The 22,796-nt window shown below is 41.8% G+C and overlaps 1 protein-coding gene across 3 annotated transcripts in view; it reads left to right on the top strand.

The window, feature by feature from the left end:
- Window positions 1–1,838: 1,838 nt before the first annotated feature.
- LOC311113662 (putative phospholipid-transporting ATPase IIB) overlaps window positions 1,839–22,796 on the top strand; it is a gene marked incomplete at its 5' end in the record, with an annotated part of 62,163 nt that continues 41,205 nt past the window's right edge. The window contains 10 exons of one of the 3 annotated variants that reach the window (XM_084156939.1): window positions 1,839–1,919; window positions 6,405–6,578; window positions 8,615–8,765; window positions 12,378–12,491; window positions 12,682–12,790; window positions 15,239–15,297; window positions 15,574–15,625; window positions 18,690–18,784; window positions 21,629–21,751; window positions 22,152–22,232. In XM_084156939.1, coding sequence (XP_084013065.1) covers window positions 1,840–1,919; window positions 6,405–6,578; window positions 8,615–8,765; window positions 12,378–12,491; window positions 12,682–12,790; window positions 15,239–15,297; window positions 15,574–15,625; window positions 18,690–18,784; window positions 21,629–21,751; window positions 22,152–22,232 — 1,038 coding nt within the window. Of the gene's footprint in view, window positions 1,920–6,404; window positions 6,579–8,614; window positions 8,766–12,377; window positions 12,492–12,681; window positions 12,791–15,202; window positions 15,298–15,573; window positions 15,626–18,689; window positions 18,785–21,628; window positions 21,752–22,151; window positions 22,233–22,796 lie in introns of all 3 variants that reach the window. The other 2 variants (XM_084156938.1, XM_084156940.1) reach the window with 2 other exon arrangements.

The raw sequence follows: 22,796 nt of genomic DNA, 5'->3' as shown, positions 1-22,796 counted from the left end.
GATTTAGGTGAACATTTCTATTTAAAAAATATGAAATTCCTGTACGTTGATGACTTTTTGCAAATTAGTTTTCCACGTTGATTCAACCTCATCAGATGTATTTGTTTTGTTGAAATGACGTGGAAACAACATTGATGCACCCAGTTTTTGCCCAGCGTGTCACGACTTCCTCCGAAGCTGCCTCCTTTCCTTGCTCGGGCAGGCTTCGGCGTTCGTTTTCACCAGCCTTCTAGCCACTGCCGCTCCTCATCTCATCATTCCATTTGTTTTGTCTTGTTTATTACACACACCTGGTTTCAATTCCCCTCATCAGTACCTGTATAAGTGTTCCCTCTGCCCCCTTGTCTTTGTGTGTGATTGTTTATTGTGGAGGTTAGTTTAGCTCGGTGGAGCGCTTGTATTGTGTATCTCTGGGATATTCACCCGTGTGCCTTGCTGTTTCCAGTGTGCTGTATATTTCCGCACTGGAGTGTTTGACACATTGCTGCGTACCGCTGTGTCAACGGAATAAACCTTTGATTTACCCTCCTGCGCCTGACTCCTTTAAATCACATCATCACACAGCGGGGTGTGCTCTCTTTTTTAACTCTTTTAGAACTTAATGGGATTTAAATTATATAACAAAAAAAGAGTACATGGTGTTAGCCTTCAAATTGAAGCATTTGTGCAAGTAATTTTGCATCCGTAAGGATGGACAATCATTTCTTGAATTTAATTAATCTTAAATTGCATGTCCCATGTCTTCACTGGACTTTACGCTGTATATCAGCATGGATTTCAGCTTCCTCATGTAAGTTATATTCTCTGCATCCAAAATCTACATTGAGTATACAAAACATTAAGGACACCTGCTCTTTCCATGACATAGAATGACCAGGTGGATCCAGGTGAATGCTATGATCCCTTATTGATGTCACTTGTTACATCCACTTCAATCAGTGTAGATGAAGGGGAAGAGACAGGTTAAAGAAGGATTTTTAGGCCTTGAGACAATTGAGACATGGATTGTGTATGTGTGCCATTCAGAGGGTGAATGGGCCAGACAAAATATTTAAATGCCTTTGAATGGGGTATGGTTTGTTTCAAGAACTGCAATGCTGCTGGTTTTTTTCACGCTCAACAATTTCCCGTGTGTATCAAGAATGGTCCACCACCCAAAAGACATCCAGCCAACTTGACACAACTGTGAGAAGCATTGGAGTCAACATGGGTGCAACTCAATATTAGGAAGGTGTTCCTAATGTTTGCTATACTCAGTAAAAAATATAAAATGTATTGGCTTACAGATGCATATATAAACAAAATGTAGGCTATATGTTTTAGTCAAAACATGTTTTGTTACCAGTTTTGTTCCTCTCCATAGTGATTTCAGCATTTTATATCCTCCCCTGAGAACTGATTTCTAAATGTGATGTACAGAGGAGGCTTCAAAGACGCAAATCCAAGACCTCTTTTCTGTATGAAGGCTACAGAAAGACACTTTTTTCCCTAGTGTGCTATGGCAGGATGGCCTACAAAATAATGGAAGTGGAAATCTTTTTACAAACAATTTGCTGGGCCGACAGACATCTAATGAATGAAAATAATTGACTTGTCTAGTTTACAATATTTCATAGTATTTTAAATATCTACAATTTGAGAAGTGTTTTTTCCAAATTTTACTGTTTGAAGCATTACTGCTTGACATGTGGCGACATTAATTCATAATTGTAGACTACAAAACGGAGTTCCGGAGTTCCCAGTTGTTTTGAACGCGGCATTGAAAGTGCCATCATTTTTTCCGGGGCGTCAACGTTGTGGGACTGGCAGTGACGTCATGATGTGTACAGTCCAGCCAAGATGGCTGACAGTATCCTGCTAAACCCGTTGTGGAAGAACTCAAAAAAACTTGCTTATTACAACACTGCAAGACATTCCAGGTATGGGACACAGTTACTTTTTTTTTGTTTAAGCGGTGGAGATATCATTTTAGATATTTTTGCATTTCAGTAGTTTGGAGACGTTGAAATAATGGTGGTTTCGTGGCTCGAGGTAGTTACGCGAGCTAAACAAGCGTTTCCTACCTGGCGCTGCTCTCAACAAACGAAGCAGGGTTATTTGGAAGCTGTATGACAACTGTTCATCTCTCTCGACATGCGAAGCAGGCAACGACCTATTACTATTTTAGGAATGACTAGGATTCAGGAGCCCTTTATTTGCCAAGCACGGCTAACGTTAGATAACAGAAAAGCCGAGCGTCACATTACGTGTTTCCACAACTCGCTCCTTCTTTGTCGTCTGGTTATTTAGCTAGATAGGTAGGCTATTGGCAAACAGTGCTTATAATTCCACATTTCCAAGTGATAACTCATGATTTACTTAAGGAAACTAGGTAATACAGTGTGTAGATCCACTTAGGCAAAGCGTTTTTCGAAACCATCTCGTGGTCCAGATTGGGTGGGCGAGTCACAGTAGGAAGAGAATTGGAGGCGGGGCGCGTGACTAGATCACTGATCAATAACCTGCTGCTGAAGAGATGTCCTTGCCGATGGACCTCGAATGTGGTCATTATATAGACAATTCGCTGCTGTGTCTGGGTCAGTGCATAAAAAAAAGCACTGCCTGCAAACGTGCTTCCCTACTTCCATACACCACCACAAAATGTTGCTTGCACTGTTCCTCCAAGACCAACTAGGCAGAAAGGGGTTCCAGGGCCGAATTTCCAATGGCGCATTGCGGGACGAAGTAAGATTTCCTCCAGTTTATTCAATGCTTTCCTCGCAAATCTTATGAGAAGTTCCCAGACTTAGCATCATAAATGCATAAATCATTTCCATTGTTTTCCAAGTAAGGAAATCCTCAAAGACGCTGCCATCAGTGCAGTTTCTTTCAGAATGACTTCCATATAAGCCATGATACAATCTAGGCCTACTAGGCAAACTCCCTCCACCACAGCCCCTCAATGGTCATGGTCAACATCCTATGTCTGACGGAAACTTGTACTTTTCTGATAAGTAGGAACATTAGTAGGGAATCTCCCTGATTTACTGGCTCATAGAAGTGTCTGCCTTGGCCAATTGAACTGCTCTGTAGAGCTAATATGCACCAAGTGCTACTATATTGGATGGGTTGACCCTGAACTTGTACTAATCCTCTGTACTAAAGCCCTCCATCTGCGCTCACTGTTGATATCTTACAATTACAACAACAGCAAATTTTCATTATCAATCGGTGCCTTTGTTAATTTTTGTATTTGTGGGTGTAATTAAAAGATTCATCAACAAATGCTTGGCTAGATTATTATGCAAGCCCTGCCATTTGTCTTGGGCTTGGCATACCTCTGCACTCCTCCATTCTGATGTAGGGGAAGCATCTTTTCATTGATTCGTTATGTAGGCCTTGGCTATGCATTGGAATTGAAACAGTGCAGGTATCATGTTTTGCAAGTTTCCATAATGAGACTATGCATTGTTGAAAAGAAATGCTAGACAATGTAGGCTGAACCAAATTAGATGGGTATGTTGTGCTTGCTGACAACTTTGAATTATTTACCAATTATGCCTTTGATATTTTGAACAGGCCAATTATTGCTAGAGGAAAGTGGTTTGTAAATCTTTTTAGAAAGGATCTAATTGCAGAAATGGAATAGCTTATGCCTACCTGTAGAATAACATGAACACAGAAAGGAAAATAGCCAGGGGTTTACACTAACCAGGGGAGAAGCTCTTCTAGCCTAGTGTTAGTGAACCTGATACCCTCACAGGATTAAACCAGTTGCATTGTAACCCATATGTCACAATTTGGCTGTTACATTGGAGAGCTGACTGAGGCAAGAGGACCAGAATGTGCAGATTTCTCAAATCTATTTAGTTATTTTTTAATTTAATTTGGTGTTTTTTTTTAAGCTGGTAGATCTGCTTTAATATTGCAGATTGTGGCTTCTATCAATGTAATTGTCTGCATCATTTCCAATCCCATATATATATATATATATATATATATATATATATATATATATATATATATATATATATATATATATATATACACTACCGTTCAAAAGTTTGGGGTCACTTAGACATTTCCTTGTTTTCGAAAGAAAAGCAAATTTTTTATCCATTAAAATAACATAAAATTGATCAGAAATACAGTGTAGACATTGTTAATGTTTTAAATGGTTATTGTAGCTGGAAACGGCAGATTTTTAATGGAATATCTACATAGGTGTACAGAGGCCCATTATCAGCAACCATCAGTCCTGTGTTCCAATGGCACGTTGTGTTTGCTAATCCTAGTTTATCATTTTAAAAGGCTAATTGATCATTAGAAAACCCTTTTGCAATTATGTTAGCACAGCTGAAAACGGTTGTGCTGATTAAAGAAGCAATACAACTGGCCTTCTTGAGACTAGTTGAGTATCTTGAGCATCAGCAATTGTGGGTTCAATTACAGGCTCAAAATGGCCAGAAACAAAGAGCTTTCTTCTGAAATTCGTCAGTCTATTCTTGTTCTGAGAAATGAAGGCTATTCCATGCGAGAAATTGCCAAGAAACTGAAGATCTCGTACAATGCTGTGTACTACTCCCTTCACAGAACAGCGCAAACTGGCTCTAGCCAGAAGAGGAGTGGGAGGTCCCGGTGCACAACTGAGCAAGAGGACAAATACATTAGTGTGTCTAGTTTGAGAAATGGGCGCCTCACAGGTCCTCAACTGGCAGCTTCATTAAATAGTACCCGCAAAACACCAGTTTCAACGTCAACAGTGAAGAGGCGACTCCGGGATGCTGACCTTCCAGGCAGATTTACAAAGAAAAAGCCATATCTCAGACTGCCCATCTTAATGTTTTATTTTTATTGGCCAGTCTGAGATATGGCTTTTTCTTTGCAACTCTGCCTAGAAGGTCACCATCCCGGAGTCGCCTCTTCACTGTTGATGTTGAGACTGGTGTTTTGCAGGTACTATTTATAGAAGCTGCCATTTGAGGACCTGTGAAGCGCCTGTTTCTCAAACTAGACACACTAATGTATTTCTCCACTCCTCTTTCTATTCTGGTTAGAGCCAGTTTGCGCTGTTCTGTGAAGGGAGTAGTACACATCATTGTACGAGATCTTCAGTTTCTTGGCAATTTCTCGCATGGAATAGCCTTCATTTCTCAGAACAAGAATAGACTGACGAGTTTCAGAAGAAAGCTCTTTGTTTCTGGCCATTTTGAGCCTGTAATTGAACCCACAATTGCTGATGCTCAAGATACTCAACTAGTCTCAAGAAGGCCAGTTGTATTGCTTCTTTAATCAGCACAACAGTTTTCAGCTGTGCTAACATAATTGCAAAAGGGTTTTCTAATGATCAATTAGCCTTTTAAAATGATAAACTTGGATTAGCAAACACAACGTGCCATTGGAACACAGGACTGATGGTTGCTGATAATGGGCCTCTGTACGCCTATGTAGATATTCCATAAAAAATCAGCCGTTTCCAGCTACAATAGCCATTTACAACATTAACAATGTCTACACTGTATTTCTGATCAATTTGATGTTATTTTAATGGACAAAAAATTTGCTTTTCTTTCAAAAACAATGACCCCAAACTTTTGAACGGTAGTGTATATATTATTTTAAATATATTTATTTTGGATAGTTAGTCCAGTATCATTGTGAGGCCCTCCTTTACCTGGTACTGTAGTAGTCCTACTCCAAATTCCTTAGAAAGTCCTCATGAATAAGACATTATGTGTTTCCTGTGTGCTCTTAGTGATAATGTGAGTGGTGTACGCTACTCCAGGGCATAGGAACCAAGCCAACCTTTCCTCTGGCTTAATTCTATTTGTCAGTAGTCTTTCATTCCCACATCAGAGGTATTAAAGCTGTAAAATGCAGTAGAGAATAGTTTACATGCATCGATACTGTAGGGTCCATACATGTCTGGATCTGGATGCTAGGATCCTATTTGTCAAGTGAAAAATGTGGCCCAGTGGAATCGATGTAATGCAATAAAGCAGGCGGAACGTGTCAGGAATTTTTTTTTAAGGAGTTGAACCTGTTGTTTATCAGAGTGGTAGTGAAACTAACTGACAAATGTTGAAGTTCCTCTGCTTTAAGGTTGCAATCAATACAGATCCTCACTCTGATAGGCCTTTGTTGTTGTCTGGGTAAACAACTGTCTAGAATGTTCTGCCCTCTCTTTACTATTGTTACTTCCCAAGTTCTCACTTTTACCATGAATTCCTTCCTGTTTTTGTAAAGATTGTGGTGTAACAACAAGACCAGTTGTCAAATGTCTGTATTTATTTTTTTTTTTTTTTGCTCTAAGGTCTCTTCTGTCAATATGTTCACTGCAGGTTTGTTAGGATCTGTACCTGCTTGGTATTAACTTGTACCTAGCTGTATTATTTAGAGTATAGTCTATTGTTCTTCCTTTCCAGGTGTTCTTTAGAAGATGAACCCTCTAACTTGGACGAGATGCCGCTGATGATGTCTGAGGACGTTTTTGAGAATGATGAGAGTGACTACCACACCCTTCCTCGGGCCAGGGTCAACCAGAGACCTAGAGGCCTGGGGTGGTTCCTCATGGGGGGCTGGAAGATCCTCTGTGGCAGGTAAGTGGAACCACTAACTTTTGGGCTGCATCCCGATTCTCCACCCCTTCTACTGAAGTGTGCACTTGCACACTCCCCGTCAAAGATTTAACAATGGTGGAAAATTCGTCCAGCTAATGCTTACACCAATCCAATGCTATTAAATCCATGTCGAGAATAGGCAAGTGTGCACTTTGGGAGGAGGGTGCCGAATTTTGATTTGAAGACTGAGGTCAAACAATACGACGCAGCTTATCCAGCTAATGATTCATTTGACGGGTACTATCCTCTACTGAAATACCATTTACAATGTGTGAGAGTAAAACATTTATCAGCACTAACACCAATAAAATGTAATACGGTTTGTAAACAAATGGTAGAGGGATATTTTAATGCTAAACAAATAACTTTTAGCAATGTTTATCCATGAATTTGATAGAATTACATTTTGGTTTGGTTATCAGTGGTGCATCTCCAGCTCATGCTGCATATTGATATTTTCCCTAATGAACAAATCAGATTTTTCACAGCTGACCAGTTTGATGCTTTCCAGTAATTTTATGAATGCTTAGCAGAGGATTATAAAACACAAATAATTCATGCAGAATAACCGTGCTTATTCAAATGTCCTATTGTTTAAATAGTATTAATTTGAGCAAATAATCTCTCTTGTGAATCTGGATGGTGGCGTGTAGAGAGGGTTTACATAGAAGCCAACACAAACACATATTTTGTTAAGTTGATTTATGTTGCTTTGTGTTTTGCCAACGTGCTTAAAGACTGTAAATGCCAAGGCAATCAGCATGACAGTGTACACCACCATGACGCCAGACTTTCTCCTCTAGTGCCAGAGCTTAGGGCATAGGCCTAGTCAGATCAAACTGAATATAGGCCCATATGGGTTAGCTATCCGTACCACTAGTTGGTTGAATAAAGACAAGCAATGCTATTTTTATCACACAAAGTACTGTACTGAGACTGGACTGAAACCGATATCGTCGCCTCTTCGCAACCTCTTGTAGACTCACAGATGCATGGGAAATGGATGATCTCTGGATGTTACCAGCGCCACTCAGCCACCCCTGGAAAAACTCACAAAGAAATCTGTAGAGTTGACAATCTCTGCAATTATTAGTAAAAAACATTTATTCCATATGTCTGTCTCTTGAGTGGGACTTGACACTGGTCTCTTCAGCATGCAATGAAGTCTGGCTGCCGTAGCATTCAATTCATTCAGGAATCCGCCCTGGAGTGCTCATAACCTTTTCAGTTCATTTAATGAACAGTATGAACATTTGGGCTCCTGAGTGGCGCAGCGGTCTAAGGCACTGCATCTCAGTGCTTGAGGTGTCATGACAGACCCCCTGGTTCGATTCCAGGCTGTATCACAACCGGCCGTGATTGGGAGTCCCATAGGGCGGTTGTTGGCCCAGCGTCGTCCAGGTTTGGCCGGTGTAGGCCGTCATTGTAAATAAGAATTTGTTTTTAACTGACTTGCCTAGTTAAATAAAGGTTAAATAAAAAGAGTGGGCTGGACCACCACAGTGTTTCTCGTCAACGAGCTAAGTGCTATGAACGAGAAGAGGCCTAGCCTGCTCATGCTCATGTGTACTCAAATCTGTACTAGTCTCTACCATGCAGTATCCAAGCTGATCTCCAGTGATACAGTAACAATCCCATGATCATTGTGTAAAGTAACCGCTCCATAGCTAGAGGTAAATGTTACGCAGCTTTCTTTGGTAGCTCACCAGACCTATTTTATTTCCATAGCAGCGACACCACACTTCAGACCTTTACAAAGGCTATCATGAGGAAAGCAGTCCTATTTATTTAGGTAATTCTGTTTGTTGAAGACAACCATGAAAGCAAAAACCTTGTTTGGGGCGTATGTACTCATAATTCCAATTATGTTTCTTAAGATGTCATTCTTTATTTGTTTCTTCCATTCTTGGACTACTACTCACTGGAATAAGGGATTCTCGTGACAATGTCACCTGTGGCTTGTTATTCACAATAAAGAAAGTTGTGAAGATGACGTCTTTCATTCTGTCCTTCAGCTGCTGTGACTGCTTGGCTCGTACGTGTCGGAGGAAGAAGGAGCTGAAAGCCCGAACAGTGTGGCTGGGCCACCCGGAGAAGTGTGAGGAGAAGTACCCCAAGAACGCCATCAAAAACCAGAAGTACAACCTTTTCACCTTTGTACCTGGGGTGAGTTTACACACAGGGCTGTATGTTAGCTTACCGATCAGGGTGCTCTTTAGACATACGCTATATATGCCAAAGTATGTGGACACTCCTTCAAATTAGTGGATTCGGCTAAACAGTGGTGAAATAAAATGCATGTATTGCTCTTTGGTCCTTGAAAAGCATCTACAATAGATGGCCAAAAGTATGCGGACAACCCATCTAATGAGTGGATTCGGCTATTTCAGCCACAACCGTTGCGGACAGGTGTATAAAATCGAGCACACCGGCCGTACAATTTCCATAGACAAACATTGGCAGTAGAATGGCGTTACTGAAGAGCTCAGTGACTTTCAACGTGGCACCGTCATAGGATGCCACCTTTCCAACATGTCAGTACCTCAAATTTCTTCCCTGCTAGAGCTTCCCCGGTCAACTGTAAGTGCTGTTATTGTGAAGTGGAAACGTCTAGGAGCAACAACGGCTCAGCCGCGAAGTGGTAGGTCACACAAGCTCACAGAACGCGTCCGCCGAGTGCTGAAGTGTTCCAAACTGCCTCTGGAAGCAACATCAGCACAATAACTGTTCGTCTGGAGATTCATGAAATGGGTTTCTATGGCCGAGCAGCCGCACACAAGCCTAAGATCACCATGCGCAATGCCAAGCGTCAGCTGGAGTGGTGTAAAGCTCGCTGCCATTGGACTCTGGAGCAGTGGAAACGCGTTCTCTGGAGTGATGAATCACGCTTTACCATCTGGCATTCCGACGGACGGATCTGGGTTTGTTGGCTGCCAGGAGAACTCTACCTGCCCGAATGCATAGTGCCAACTGTAAAGTTTGGTGGAGGAGGAATAATGGTCTGGGGCTGTTTTTCATGCTTTGGGCTAGGCCCCTTAGTTCCAGTGAAGGGAAAAATGCTACAGCAGACAATGAAATTCTAGACGATTCTTTGCTTCCAACTTTGTGGCAACAGTTTTTGGAAGGCCTGTTCCTGTTTCAGCATGACAATGCCTCCATGCACAAAGCTAGGTCCATACAAAAAGGGTTTGTCGTGATCGGTGTGGAAGAACTTGACTGGCCTGCACAGAGCCCTGACCCCGACCCCATCGAACACCTTTAGGGTGAATTGGAACGCCGACTGCGAGCCAGGCCTAATCGCACTACATCTGTGCCCGACCTCACTAATGCTCTTGTGGCTGAATGAAAGCAAGTCCCCGCAGCAATGTTCCAACATCTAGTGGAAAGCCTTCCCAGAAGAGTGGAGGCTGTTATAGTAGCAAAGGGGGGACCAACTCCATATTAATGCCCATGATTTTGGAATGAGATATTAGGTGAGCAGGTGTCCACATACGTTTGGTCATATATGAAATGTGTCTTGCTAATTGACAAAATAAATGTATATTATACTGAACAAAAATATAAATGCAACATGCAACAATTTCAAAGATTTTACTGAGTTACAGTTCATATAAGGAAATCAGTCAATTGAAATAAATTCATTAGGTCCTAATCTATGGATTTCGCATGACTGGGAATACAGATATGCATCTGTTGGTCACAGATACCTTAAAAAAAGGTACGGCCGTGGATCAGAAAACCAGTCAGTATCTGGTGTGACCACCATTTGCCTCATGCAGCGTGACACATTCCCTTTGCATAGAGTTGATCAAGCTGTTGATTGGGGCCTGTGGAATGTTGTGCCACTCCTCTTCAATGACTGTGCAAAGTTGCTGGATATTAGCTGGAACTGGAACACGCTGTCGATCCAGAGCATCCCAAACATGCTCATTGGGTGACATGTCTGGTGAGTATGCAGGCCATGGAAGAAATGGGACACTTTCAGCTTTCAAGAATTGTGTACAGCTCTTTGTGACATGGGGCAGTGCATTATCATGCTAAAACATGAGGTGATGACGGCGGATGAATGTCACGACAATAGGCCTCAGGATTTCTTCACGGTATCTCTGTGCATTCAATTTGCCATCGATAAAATGCAATTTTGTTCACTGTCCGTAGCTTATGCCTGCCCATACCATAACACCACATCCACCAGGGGACACTCAAACCGCTCTCCCTGCCAAATTCTCTAAAACGACGTTGGGACGGCTTATGGTAGAGAAATTAACAGTTAAATCTCTGGCAACAGCTCTGGTGGACATTCCTGCAGTCAGCATGCCAATTGTACGCTCCCTCAACTTGAGACATCTGTGGCATTGTGTTGTGTGACAAAACTGCACATTTTACAGTGGCCTTTTATTGTCCCCAGCACAAGGTGCACCTGTGTAATGATCATGCTGTTTAATCAGCTTCTTGATATGCCACACCTGTCAGGTGGATGGATTATGTTGGCAAAGGAGAAATGCTCGCTAACAGGGATGTAAACAAATGTGTGTACAAAGCTAGAGAGAAATATGCGTTTTCTGCATATGGAAAAGTTATTGGATCTTTTATTTCAGCTCAAGGAACATGGGGCCAACACTTTACATGTTGCGTTTTATATTTTTGTTCAGTTTAGATGTACCAATGTATAATAGTTCAGGCTGTATACAATTCCAACATATTTTGAAATATTGATAGAACATGCGTTGAAGAAATTGTGGTCACGAACTGAGATGTTAGGTTTCCAACATATGTTTTACTCTGAAGGAAAAGCTTAAGATCAATCAAAGCTCTTTATTAAAAAACAAATGACTTCATGATGAAGAGACTGACCTTCTGTCAGAGTGATATACAATGTAAGCTGTCTCTCAGACATAAATATTCTCATCCATATTGAGCCAAACCCTCTTTTTCTCCTCCACTTTGAATTATTAAATACACAGTGATTGATTTAGCAGTGTGCTTCATCCTAAATGTCAAGGAGTTCATTAACTATAGAGCGTCATTCATTGATCCTATTGGCTAATAATCTAGGACTGTGAACCAGGCGCTCATAATTGTGATCATTACTCAAAATCTGAATTATGCTATCTGAACTAGTGATGACGTTCTAGGCCGATATCCATATGGCAACCTATTTGAAAGCAGATATTTCCTGCAACCCTAATCTGTACTCACTCTGCTAAAGAAGTTCAAACTCCCCACAGAAGTACCACCCACAAGTTGATAGTGTCTGTAAAATGTGGTCAGTTCACCACACCTGGGACTCTTGTGTGACACTTGTCGTGTTGTGTGTTCCATCTGATACGTCTACTCTTGCTATTTCCCCTTGAAATATCTTCCACTTGAAACAAAAGCTCATCTAGACCAACACAATACAGTACTATCAAGACAATGAGCACCTTACATTGCATAGCCCTACTTATTTAACCTGTTGCTTTGCTTCGTAGTTTATTCTGTCAGACTCAGGACGTGCCCATCTCTGCCATTGGGAACACTGTGACTTTGCAAAGTGAAATCTGTACCTCAATGTAATTAAATAGAGAACTTAAAAATATACTGTTTTCTTCCATCCCTTATCAGTCTAATGTGTAACAAGTAAGAGGAGAGCTGTTGTGTCTTTTCCACTTCGATGTGTAACCCAGCCGGTGTGGCTGTTGACTGCGTTCTGTCTTCTTCAGTGCAGATCGTTTCACCTTGCTGGTAGTGTATTGACTCACCATGCTGAATCACTATCTCTTTTCTTATTCTTCTCAGGTTCTCTACCAGCAGTTCAAGTTCTTCCTGAACCTGTACTTTCTAGTGGTGGCCTGCTCCCAGTTCGTGCCAGCCCTAAAAATAGGCTACTTGTACACGTACTGGGCACCTCTGGTAAATGTGTTTTTCACTTTTCAGGATTAGTGTGAATGCTTTATATAGGCTAAACTTAGTGTTTTTTAACACAAAAACAGACATTGTCCCAGTCCTAAAATATGAACACTCTTGTATTACTTGAATTACATCCTGACAGGACTTGTTATGTGTGGTAAATGTTAACTGCGTTTTTATTTCTGCCACCCAGGGCTTTGTGATGGCTGTTACAATGGTACGTGAGGCGGTGGACGAGGTCCGACGGTACCAGAGGGACAAGGAGATGAACTCCCAGCTCTACAGCAAGCTCACAATGCGAGGTTCATAACAAAACATGTTTCCTCCTTCTCTGTATGGATAAAGATACAACTGTAACTGTTATGGAAATGGCTACTCCTCTGCTCACAGTTGATTGGTCACATGATGCTGAGAGATATTGTAGTTAAGCTTGCCCCATTGAAGAAACGACACTCACAGGGATCTGCACTGTAACAACAGTCATTCTTCTTGCAGTAATTGCATGTATTTATTTTCCAAGACTGTATTATCTAAGATCTCCCAGTTGTGTGTGAGGAAAATCCCCTAATGTGATATCCATGACACTGGAAAGGGATGTAATTTTCACATGGAGAATGTGTGTGTGTGTGTGTGTGGGAGAGAGACGAAATAGGGTATTGAATGGATATAATTGAGTGACCTGGTGTGCCCATGTTTTGGTCTATGACTCAGACCAGCAGTAGCGGTGCGTGAGTAAAATCACTGGGGAAGCCAAGCCAGGGAAAAAAGCCATATTACAACCTACGTGTTGTGATAATTGTGTTGTGTGCTCTGTGACCTGTTAGGCCTATATATATCACGGTGTCAAGGCATATGAACTAATGCCGAGACAACAAGAAGACAGTGGCAGAATAAATTCAACCACACCTTTGTTTCATCACAACACCGGAGAGCAACATCTGTCCTGTGAAGTCCACAAAGCATATTGCATGTAACGAACAGTTACATGACCTACACCTTGGTCAATCAAGTTAATGTTTCCGACATGTTCGGACTACTAAATAACTATTGATTTAGAACCACGGAGAGTTACCGCAAGTCGCAAAGAAAACAGGCGCTTTCTTCACTATTCCAGCACCATTTCAACTTCAACATCATCTAATTGCCTAAGCTGAGTCTAATACAGTGACAACTAAAAGATACCAAAAACGATTTAGGCCAATCAAAGTAAGCTAAATCTGAAGTGGCTGTCCATGGTACTTGTGTGTGTGTGTGTGTGCGGCAAGTATTAAAAACATGTTGACTCACCCTACTTGTAGAGAAACAGCAATGCCATCCTCCTCTTTCATGTTGCCTGAACGGGCTATGACTCTGTCATACAGTACATGCTTTTAGTTTTAGTTGTCCTAGGCAACATGGTTAAAAGGCTTGCTCACTAGCCTAACTTCCTTTCATGGGCAACGATGCGCCAGGCCAGCTAGTTAACATTAGTATACTACATCTAGCTACACGTTGAACTTCCACAATGTATGAATTTATGGTTGGATCAGAATCGCCGTTATAATCATTTGCCAGTACAGAGAATTAAGTAAAACCACAAGTCCAAATCCCTATCTCCATCCATGGCTAATTTAGGAAAGGGACGATTTTAGCTAGCCACCGGAGGACAACGTCACAACGAGATGATGCAACAATTAAATTTTTTTCTGTCAATGACGTTTGGCTTGTGATGTGATTGGTGTGAAGCCAAATCCAAACTGGCTTCCCTTGACACTTTTTTGTTGTTGCGCCAGGACCATTCACAGCTGCGCTCACTCAGTTTAGCTCAATGGCTATTGTTTTATATATTTTTTTTATCAAGGTAGGCCAAATGCTCGCTGGCTTCCCTTACACTCAATGCTTCGGCCAGCAACAATGTCATACTCTCTTTAACCAGACAGCATCAGATGCACTACATGGCCAAAACTCATTCCAAAATCATGGGCATTAATATTCATCACTCCAGAGAATGTGTTTCTACTGCTCCAGAGTCCAATGGCGGTGAGCTTTACACCACTCCAGCTGATGCTTGGCATTGCCCATGGTGATCTTGGCTTGTGCGGCTGCTCGGCCATGGAAACCCATTTCATGAAGCTCCCGACGAACAGTTATTGTGCTGACGTTGCTTCCAGAGGCAGTTTGGAACTGTAGTGAGTGTTGCAACTGTGGACAGACAATTTTTAGGTGCTACGCGCTTCAGCACACGGCGGCCCCGTTCTGTGAGTTGTGTTGCCTACCACTTTGCGGCTGAGCCGTTGTTGCTCCTAGACGTTTCCACTTCACAATAACAGCACTTACAGTTGACCGGGGCAGCTCTAGCAGGGCGGAAGTTTGACTTGTTGGAAAGGTGGCATCCTATGACGGTGCCATGTTGAAAGTCATAGAGCTCTTCAGTACGGGCCATTCTACTGCCAATCTTTGTCTATGGAGATTGCATGGCTGTATGCACGATTATATACACCTGTCAGCAATGGGTGTGGCTGAAATAGCCGAATCCACTCATTAGATGGGTTGTCCGCATACTTTTGGCCATCTATTGTAGATGCTTTTCAAGGACCAAAGAGCAATACATGCATTTTATTTCACCACTGTTTTAAACATTCATAGTGTGTCTTATGATGTAGTCAATCTTCAGTCAATGTGTCTGTAAAGAAACCACTTTAGAGATTCCTTTCTCTTTGTCTGTCTATTTACAGACATTTCTGACCTTGGTTCTGCTACTTTCCTCTCAGGTAAAGTTCAAGTGAAGAGTTCTGACATACAAGTTGGTGACCTCATCATAGTTGAAAAGGTGAATCATTTGTTAATGTGTGAGCAATGTTGTAATCCTGTAAAATCACTTTGTATTTGAGTATCATATGGCCCTGAATGATTCATATGACTGGATCACTGTAACTGCCTGCTCAAGGAAGTGACATTGTTCAATTATTCAGGAATATCCCGGGACTAGTGTTACTGCTCTCGCTAACATTTTGACACCGTTAATACTCTTAGTTAGTGACAGTTTACTATCTAATTCTCACCTTTTTTTCTGTTTAGTTCATTATAATGTTATGTTTTGTTGCAGAACCAAAGGATCCCTGCAGATATTGTATTTCTAAGGACATCAGAGAAGACTGGTGAGTTGTAGGAGCTCTAAGTGTCTGTAACATAGACTAAGCACATTACATTCCCAAAGCACAACAAATATCATCTGTGTAATTAGACAACAAAGTTTGACATTAACAGACCACTACAAAGTTACATGGTCCATATCAATCTTTAGGGGAAGGGATTATTCAGATAGAGTAGTGTTATTACATTTTCCAGTCAGTAACTTTATGCTTTCCCCTGTCATGTTCATCATAGCTAATAAACTCAGCAAAAAAAAGAAACGTCCTCTCACTGTCAACTGCGTTTATTTTCAGCAAACTTAACATGTGTAAATATTTGTATGGACATAACAAGATTCAACAACTGAGACATAAACTGAACAAGTTCCACAGACATGTGACTAACAGAAATGGAATAATGTGTCCCTGATAAAAGGAGGGGTCAAAATCAAAGTAACAGTCAGTAGCTGGTGTGGCCACCAGCTGCATTAAGTACTGCAGTGCATCTCCTCCTCATGGACGGCACCAGATTTGCCAGTTCTTGCTGTGAGTTGTTACCCTACCCTTCCACCGAGGCAACTGCAAGTTCCCGGACATTTCTGGGGGGAATGGCCCTAGCCCTCACCCTCCGATTCAACAGGTCCCAGACATGCTCAATGGGATTGAGATCTGGGCTCTTCGCTAGCCATGGCAGAACACTGACATTCACGCACAGAACGAGCAGTATGGCTGGTGACATTGTCATGCTGGAGGGTCAGGATGAGCCTACAGGAAGGGTACCACATTATTGCCTTACCTCCATAACTTGCTACATTTGCACACACTGTTTCTAGATCTTCTATTGTGTTATTGACTGTACGTTTTGTTTATTCCATATGTAACTCTGTGTTGTTGTTTTTATCACACTGCTTTGCTTTATCTTGGCCAGGTCGCAGTTGTAAATGAGAACTTGTTCTCAACTGGCTTACCTGGTTAAATAAAGGTGAAATAAAAAAATCAACAAAAAAAAAGGGAGGAGGATGTCATCCCTGTAACGCACAGCGTTGAGATTGCCTGCAGTGACAACAAGCTCAGTCCGATGATGCTGTGACACACCGCCCCAGACCATGACGGACCCTCCACCTCCAAATCGATCCCGCTCCAGAGTACAGGCCTCGGTGTAACGCACATTCCTTTGACGATAAACGCGAATCCGACCATCATCCCTGGTGAGACAAAACCGCGGCTCGTCAGTGAAGAGCACTTTTTGCCAGTCTTGTCTGGTCCTGCGAAGATGGGTTTGTGCCCATAGGCTACGTTGTTGCTGGTGATGTCTGGTGAGGACCTGCCTTACAACAGGCCTACAAGCCCTCAGTTCAGCCTCTCTCAGCCTAATTGTTTATGGTTCATTGAACAAGCATGGGAAACCGTGTTTGAACCCTTTACAATGAAGATCTGTGAAGTTATTTGGATTTTTACGAATTATCTTTGAAAAACAGGGTCCTGAAAAAGGGACGTTTCTTTTTTTGCTGAGTTTATTTATGTGCAATTTCAGTTATAGAGCAGAGAAAGTATAGTCATGTCAGTTCAAATATCCCACTTATATCCCACCTTGTCTTTCTATCTAATTGAACTGTAGCTCAATGAAACTAACCTTTCTGGAAAAGTAAAGTTGAGTTTCGTACCACGTTTACCAGAAAACAGTACTGTAGATTGAATAAAGAGTGAGAATGATAAACACCTGAACAGATTCTTTAAAGTTATGAAAGTAATCAAATGTATTTGATATAAACACATGTTCCAATTTCTAAAGTGTTACATATTAAAATCCATGACTGCCAAAGCCTATCCTGTCCTCACAGAATTCAATCATCCTCTCCTGTCACATTATAGGAAAGTAGCAGGATTTCGCCTAGGTCTGGCTCTCTGTCCAAAACAGATTATAATTTCTGATAGATTTAGGGACTGTCTGCTGTGGCAGTTTGACCTATACATATCTCATGCAAAACCCTGCCCTCAAAAGTACAATATGAATCAAAATCAAACTATTTTGCATTTACAACCAACAAAACCCTGCCCTCAAAGTAAAATAAATAAAATAAAAAATAACCTGTAACTTTTACTATAGATACAGTACTACAGAATGTAATGCATGACCCTTCTGCATGACGATAAGGGACAGTGATAATCTCAGTGTGGTATTACTGACTCCTCTCATCAAAGGCCTCTGTGTCCTCTACCAATGGCTGATTGGCTGGGGAATGTAAACAACATCCCAGAGTCCTCCAGTGACAGATGATGTAAATACCAATGAATCAATGGTCCCATCAGATCACAGGCTCATCTCTGAGAGGTATCAGGAGAAATAAAGGCTCTGGGCATCATTTCCATCATTCTCCTATATGCCAATATGTCCTCGCAAGGAGCACTGATGTCTTTATGCCCTCGCAACATCTCAGTGGTATTATGTGAGCAGAGTCTTAAAATAAATAATTAGTAATTTAGCAGACGCTCTTATCCAGAGCGACTTTCAGGAGCAATTACGGTTAAGTGCCTTGCTCAAGGGCACATCGACAGATGTTTTCACCTTGTCGGCTCGGGGATTAGAACCAGCGACCTTTCAGTTACTGGCACAACGCTCTTAACCACTAAGCTAGCAGCCTTGGGGGGGGAAGGAGACGTGAATCATCCTCAACAATATTTTTTCCATCATGCTTAACACCCTGGGCCCATTTTAATGCTGCCCTTTAGCCATTCTGTCAAATAGCCACCCTCATCCATTAATTTCGTATGGAATATTACCTTGGATCAATACAGTTCATGACCGCTAAGCATTTATTGGGCTCTTGTAGACGGCTAAGTGGCGTTTCTCATTGCTCTATATCGTGTAGTGCACACATGTTGAAGGCAGGCATACTGAAGTGGTTTGACCATTAGCACACGAATACTGTCACACTAAGAACTGATATTTATGATAAACATATACATTTTCTTTCACTGTACTACATTTCTTTCACATTTGAGGTACTGGCTAAACGTCTCTGAATACACTAAATTGTTTTTATGGGGTATTAAAAGCATACCTACTTTAAAACTGTTTGTGTTTTTCTAGGTTCATGTTTCATCAGGACGGACCAATTAGATGGAGAGACAGACTGGAAGTTGAAAGTTGCTGTTGTTTGCACACAAAGACTACCTGCTCTGGGGGTATGTACAATGACCTGTTCTCAGTATGTGACCATTATAACTGAGAAATGTCATTATGTTAACTATTTTGTGTTATTAAAACATTGTCAGTATTAGGTTGTCTTTAATGTGGCATTGAAACCTTATCCTCATGACAGCCAGAACACCCTAGAACACAGTAGCTTCTTCCTCTAGGATGAGGTGATACTGATTTCTTTATTTTTATGTCACTACTTAATGTGACCAAAGAATGAAAGTTTCAGCAAGTCAACTGGATGATTGCATCACCAGATAGGGTTTCCAGTTGATGGGGGATGGCAATCATCATAGTGTTATTTATTACCCAATTTTATCATTTTTATTAAACCCATCCTCCCTACTGACTGTAACAGGATGATTTATAGAAGGCTGTGAGGTCATTGTAACTTTCAGGGAATTATGACACGCTTTTGAAAAAGATCCATACAGTTGTTAACCAATGCATATTCTGTACATTTGATGTCTATTGAATCTGCTTGGCCCTTTTTTTTATTAGTTACAGTTGAAGTCGGAAGTTTACATACACCTTAGCCAAATACATTTAAACTCAGTTTTTCACAATTCCTGACATTTAATCCGAGTACAAATTCCCTGTCTTAGGTCAGTTAGGATCACCACTTTTTTTTAGAATGTGAAATGTCCGAAAAAATAGTAGAGAGTGATTTATTTAAGCTTTTATTACTTTCATCACATTCCCAGTGGGTCAGAAGTTTACATACACTCAATTAGTATTTGGTAGCATTGCCTTTAAATTGTTTAACTTGGGTCAAACGTTTCGGGTAGACTTCCATAAGCTTCCCAGAATAAGCTGGGTGAATTTTGGCCCATTCCTCCTGACAAAGCTGGTGTAACTGAGTCAGGTTTGTAGGCCTCCTTGCTCGCACACGCTTTTTCAGTTCTGCCCACAACTTTTCTATAGGATTGAGGTCAGGGCTTTGTGATGGCAACTCCAATACTTTGACTTTGTTATCCTTAAGCCATTTTGCCACAACTTTGGAAGTATGCTTGGGGTCATTGTCCATTTGGAAGACCCATTTGCGACCAAGCTTTAACTTCCTGACTGATGTCTTGAGATGTTGCTTCAATATATCCACATAATTTTCCTTCCTCATGATGCCATCTATTTTGTGAAGTGCACCAGTCCCTCCTGCAGCAAAGCACCCCCACAGCATGATGCTGCCACCCCCGTGCTTCACGGTTGGGATGGTGTTCTTCGGCTTGCAAGCGACCCCTTTTTTCCTCCAAACATAACGATGGTCATTATGGCCAAACAGTTCTGTTTTTGTTTCATCAGACCAGAGGACATTTATCCAAAAAGTACGATCTTTGTCCCCATGTGCAGTTGCAAACCGTAGTCTGGCTTTTTTATGGCAGTTTTGGAGCAGTGGCTTCTTCCTTGCTGAGCGGCCTTTAAAGTTATGTCGATATAGGACTCGTTTTTCTGTGGATATAGATACTTTTGAACCTGTTTCCTCCAGCATCTTCACAAGGTCCTTTGCTGTTGTTCTGGGATTGATTTGCACTTTTCGCACCAAAGTACGTTCATCTCTAGGGGACAGAACGCGCCTCCTTCCTGAGCGGTATGACGGCTGCGTGGTCCCATGGTGTTTATACTTGTGTACTATTGTTTGTACAGATGAACGTGGTACCTTCAGGCATTTGGAAATTGCTCCCAAGGATGAACCAGACTTGTGGAGGTCTACAACGTTTTTTTCTTAGGTCTTGGCAGATTTCTTTTGATTTTCCCATGATGTCAAGCAGAGAGGCACTGAGTTTGAAGGTATGCCTTGAAATACATCCACAGGTACACCTCCAATTGACTTAAATGATGTCATTTCGCCTATCAGAAGCTTCTAAAGCCCTGACATCATTTTCTGGAATTTTCCAAGCTGTTTAAAGGCACAGTCAACTTAGTGTATGTAAACTTCTGACCCACTGCAATTGTGATACAGTGAATTATAAGTGAAATAATCTGTCTGTAAGCATTTGTTGGAAAAATTACTCGTGTCATGCACAAAGTAGATGTCCTAACTGACTTGCCAAAACTATAGTTTGTTAATGAGAAATCTGTGGAGTGGTTGAAAAACGAGTTTTAATGACCCTAACCTAAGTGTATGTAAACTTCCGACTTCAACTCTATGTGCCCCATGTGTTATGATTGAATGATCTTTATACAGGAAGAACATGTCACTCTTGAACTGACCACGATTTATGTGTTTCCTGTCTAATCAATAACACTTAAGAGTGAGTTCAATTTATTTTGGACAGAGAGGAAAACATAATGTTTCACCAGTTTACTAATCGAGGTTACAAATCCTAACTTCAGATACACTTTTCTCATAAATGTCTCTTGTCCACATAAACACATGATTTATTTGAACGTTTGATTCAGAACCCCATCCTTTTTCATTTCTTCTCTTGATGAAACATTTAGTCTATGTGGGAAGACACTTGCTGCAGCTGTGTCTCAGAAAGTGACATAATTCTGCCTCTATTGTGTCTGGCTCTAGAGTGTCTGTGTTTCATCAGTAGGAGGCATTACTGGCAGCAGCTCTCCACTGGGGCTGAGTAAGATCATCTTCCCCTCCCTGCCATGTTCTTACCCTAGGAGCACTGTGAGCAGAACTGAGGGGACCCGGTGCTTAGAGGCAGTTTGACTGAATAATTTAATGTTTACAATAAATTCTGTTCCACAAGGGGCGTGGACCGCAGTTAGATCGGCGACAGGTCACACAACTGAAATGGAGCTTGGGGTGAGGAGGAGGAGGTGGTGTGTGTGTGGGTGGGGGGTGCTGTGGTATTATTTAAGATACTCTGCTGTCCTAGCTTCAGGAAGAAGTTGGTTCCACCATTGGGGTGCCAGGACAGAGAAGAGCTTGGACTAGGCTGAGCGGGAGCTGCCCTCATGTAGCGGTGGGAGGGCCAAGAGACCAGAGGTGGCAGAACGGGGTACTTATTTTCGCTGACACGGTCATCCACTCCCCATCCTTTTATAGCAGGTGTTATCTTGGGCGAACCTCACAGGTTTCTTCAACACCTGACCCGTGGTGCCCTTTGATAATCTCTCTCTGGGAGAGTTAGGAAGGCTTTGTCTGAAGTATAAAGTGGTTATCCCACTGGCTATAGGGTGAACGCACCAATTTGTGAGTCGCTCTGGCTAAGAGCGTCTGCTAAATGACGTTAATGTGCCCTTGAGCAAGGCACTTAACCCTAATTGCTCCTGTAAGTCGCTCTGGATAAGAGCGTCTGCTAAATGACTAAAATGTAAATGTAAATGTAAATGTAAGTATGAAGTAAAATATTTACTCTAGTACTTTATTCAGGTCTGTCATTTCTCCTCCTCTCTCAGGACCTCTTCTCCATCAGCGCTTATGTCTATGCCCAGAAGCCTCAGCTTGACATCCACAACTTCGAGGGAAACTTCACAAGGGTAAGTAGCTTACTGACATCACACTGTCAAACAAATGTGAAAGGTACATGACATGAACACAGTAAGAGGATCAACAACACTAAGTGAAATGCCACGTTGACAAATGGCAACAATCAAAACTAGTGTGTGCAGCAGCAGCATCTCCAGGAGGCATGGTGCTAAGTGCTGACATCACAGGAAGGTCCTCCCTGTTCTCCTCCATCCGTTCCCTCAGTGATTTGTTTTTATTAATGGCAGATTAGTGCAGACCCCCACAAAGAGGGGCTTTGTGTATCGCCTTCACTCTTGGCCACGCCAGGCTTAGTGAGCGAGCACTTTCTCTGCTCATTCATCCTCCGCTCTGTTCCACCGCCTTCCTTTGCATAACGTGTGCTTTTAGTCCCGGCCGTTCCCACAGATTCCCTTCAACTAAACGTACCAATTTATGAAGCTTTGTTTCTTTTTGTGTTCCCAATCGCCACATCTAGTCAAAGTATTGATAAGGGAGAAGACATATGTAGCTCAGACGCATGGTGGCAGGTGCTTGTGGAAATGAATGGTACTGAATGTCTCTCTGGTGTTCTG

The sequence above is a fragment of the Coregonus lavaretus genome (genome assembly GCF_964263955.1).
Source record: "Coregonus lavaretus genome assembly, chromosome: 40".
NCBI classification, from domain to species: domain Eukaryota; kingdom Metazoa; phylum Chordata; class Actinopteri; order Salmoniformes; family Salmonidae; genus Coregonus; species Coregonus lavaretus.
Note: the sequence above shows the minus strand (reverse complement) of the source record. Positions and strands in the feature narration are given on the sequence as shown.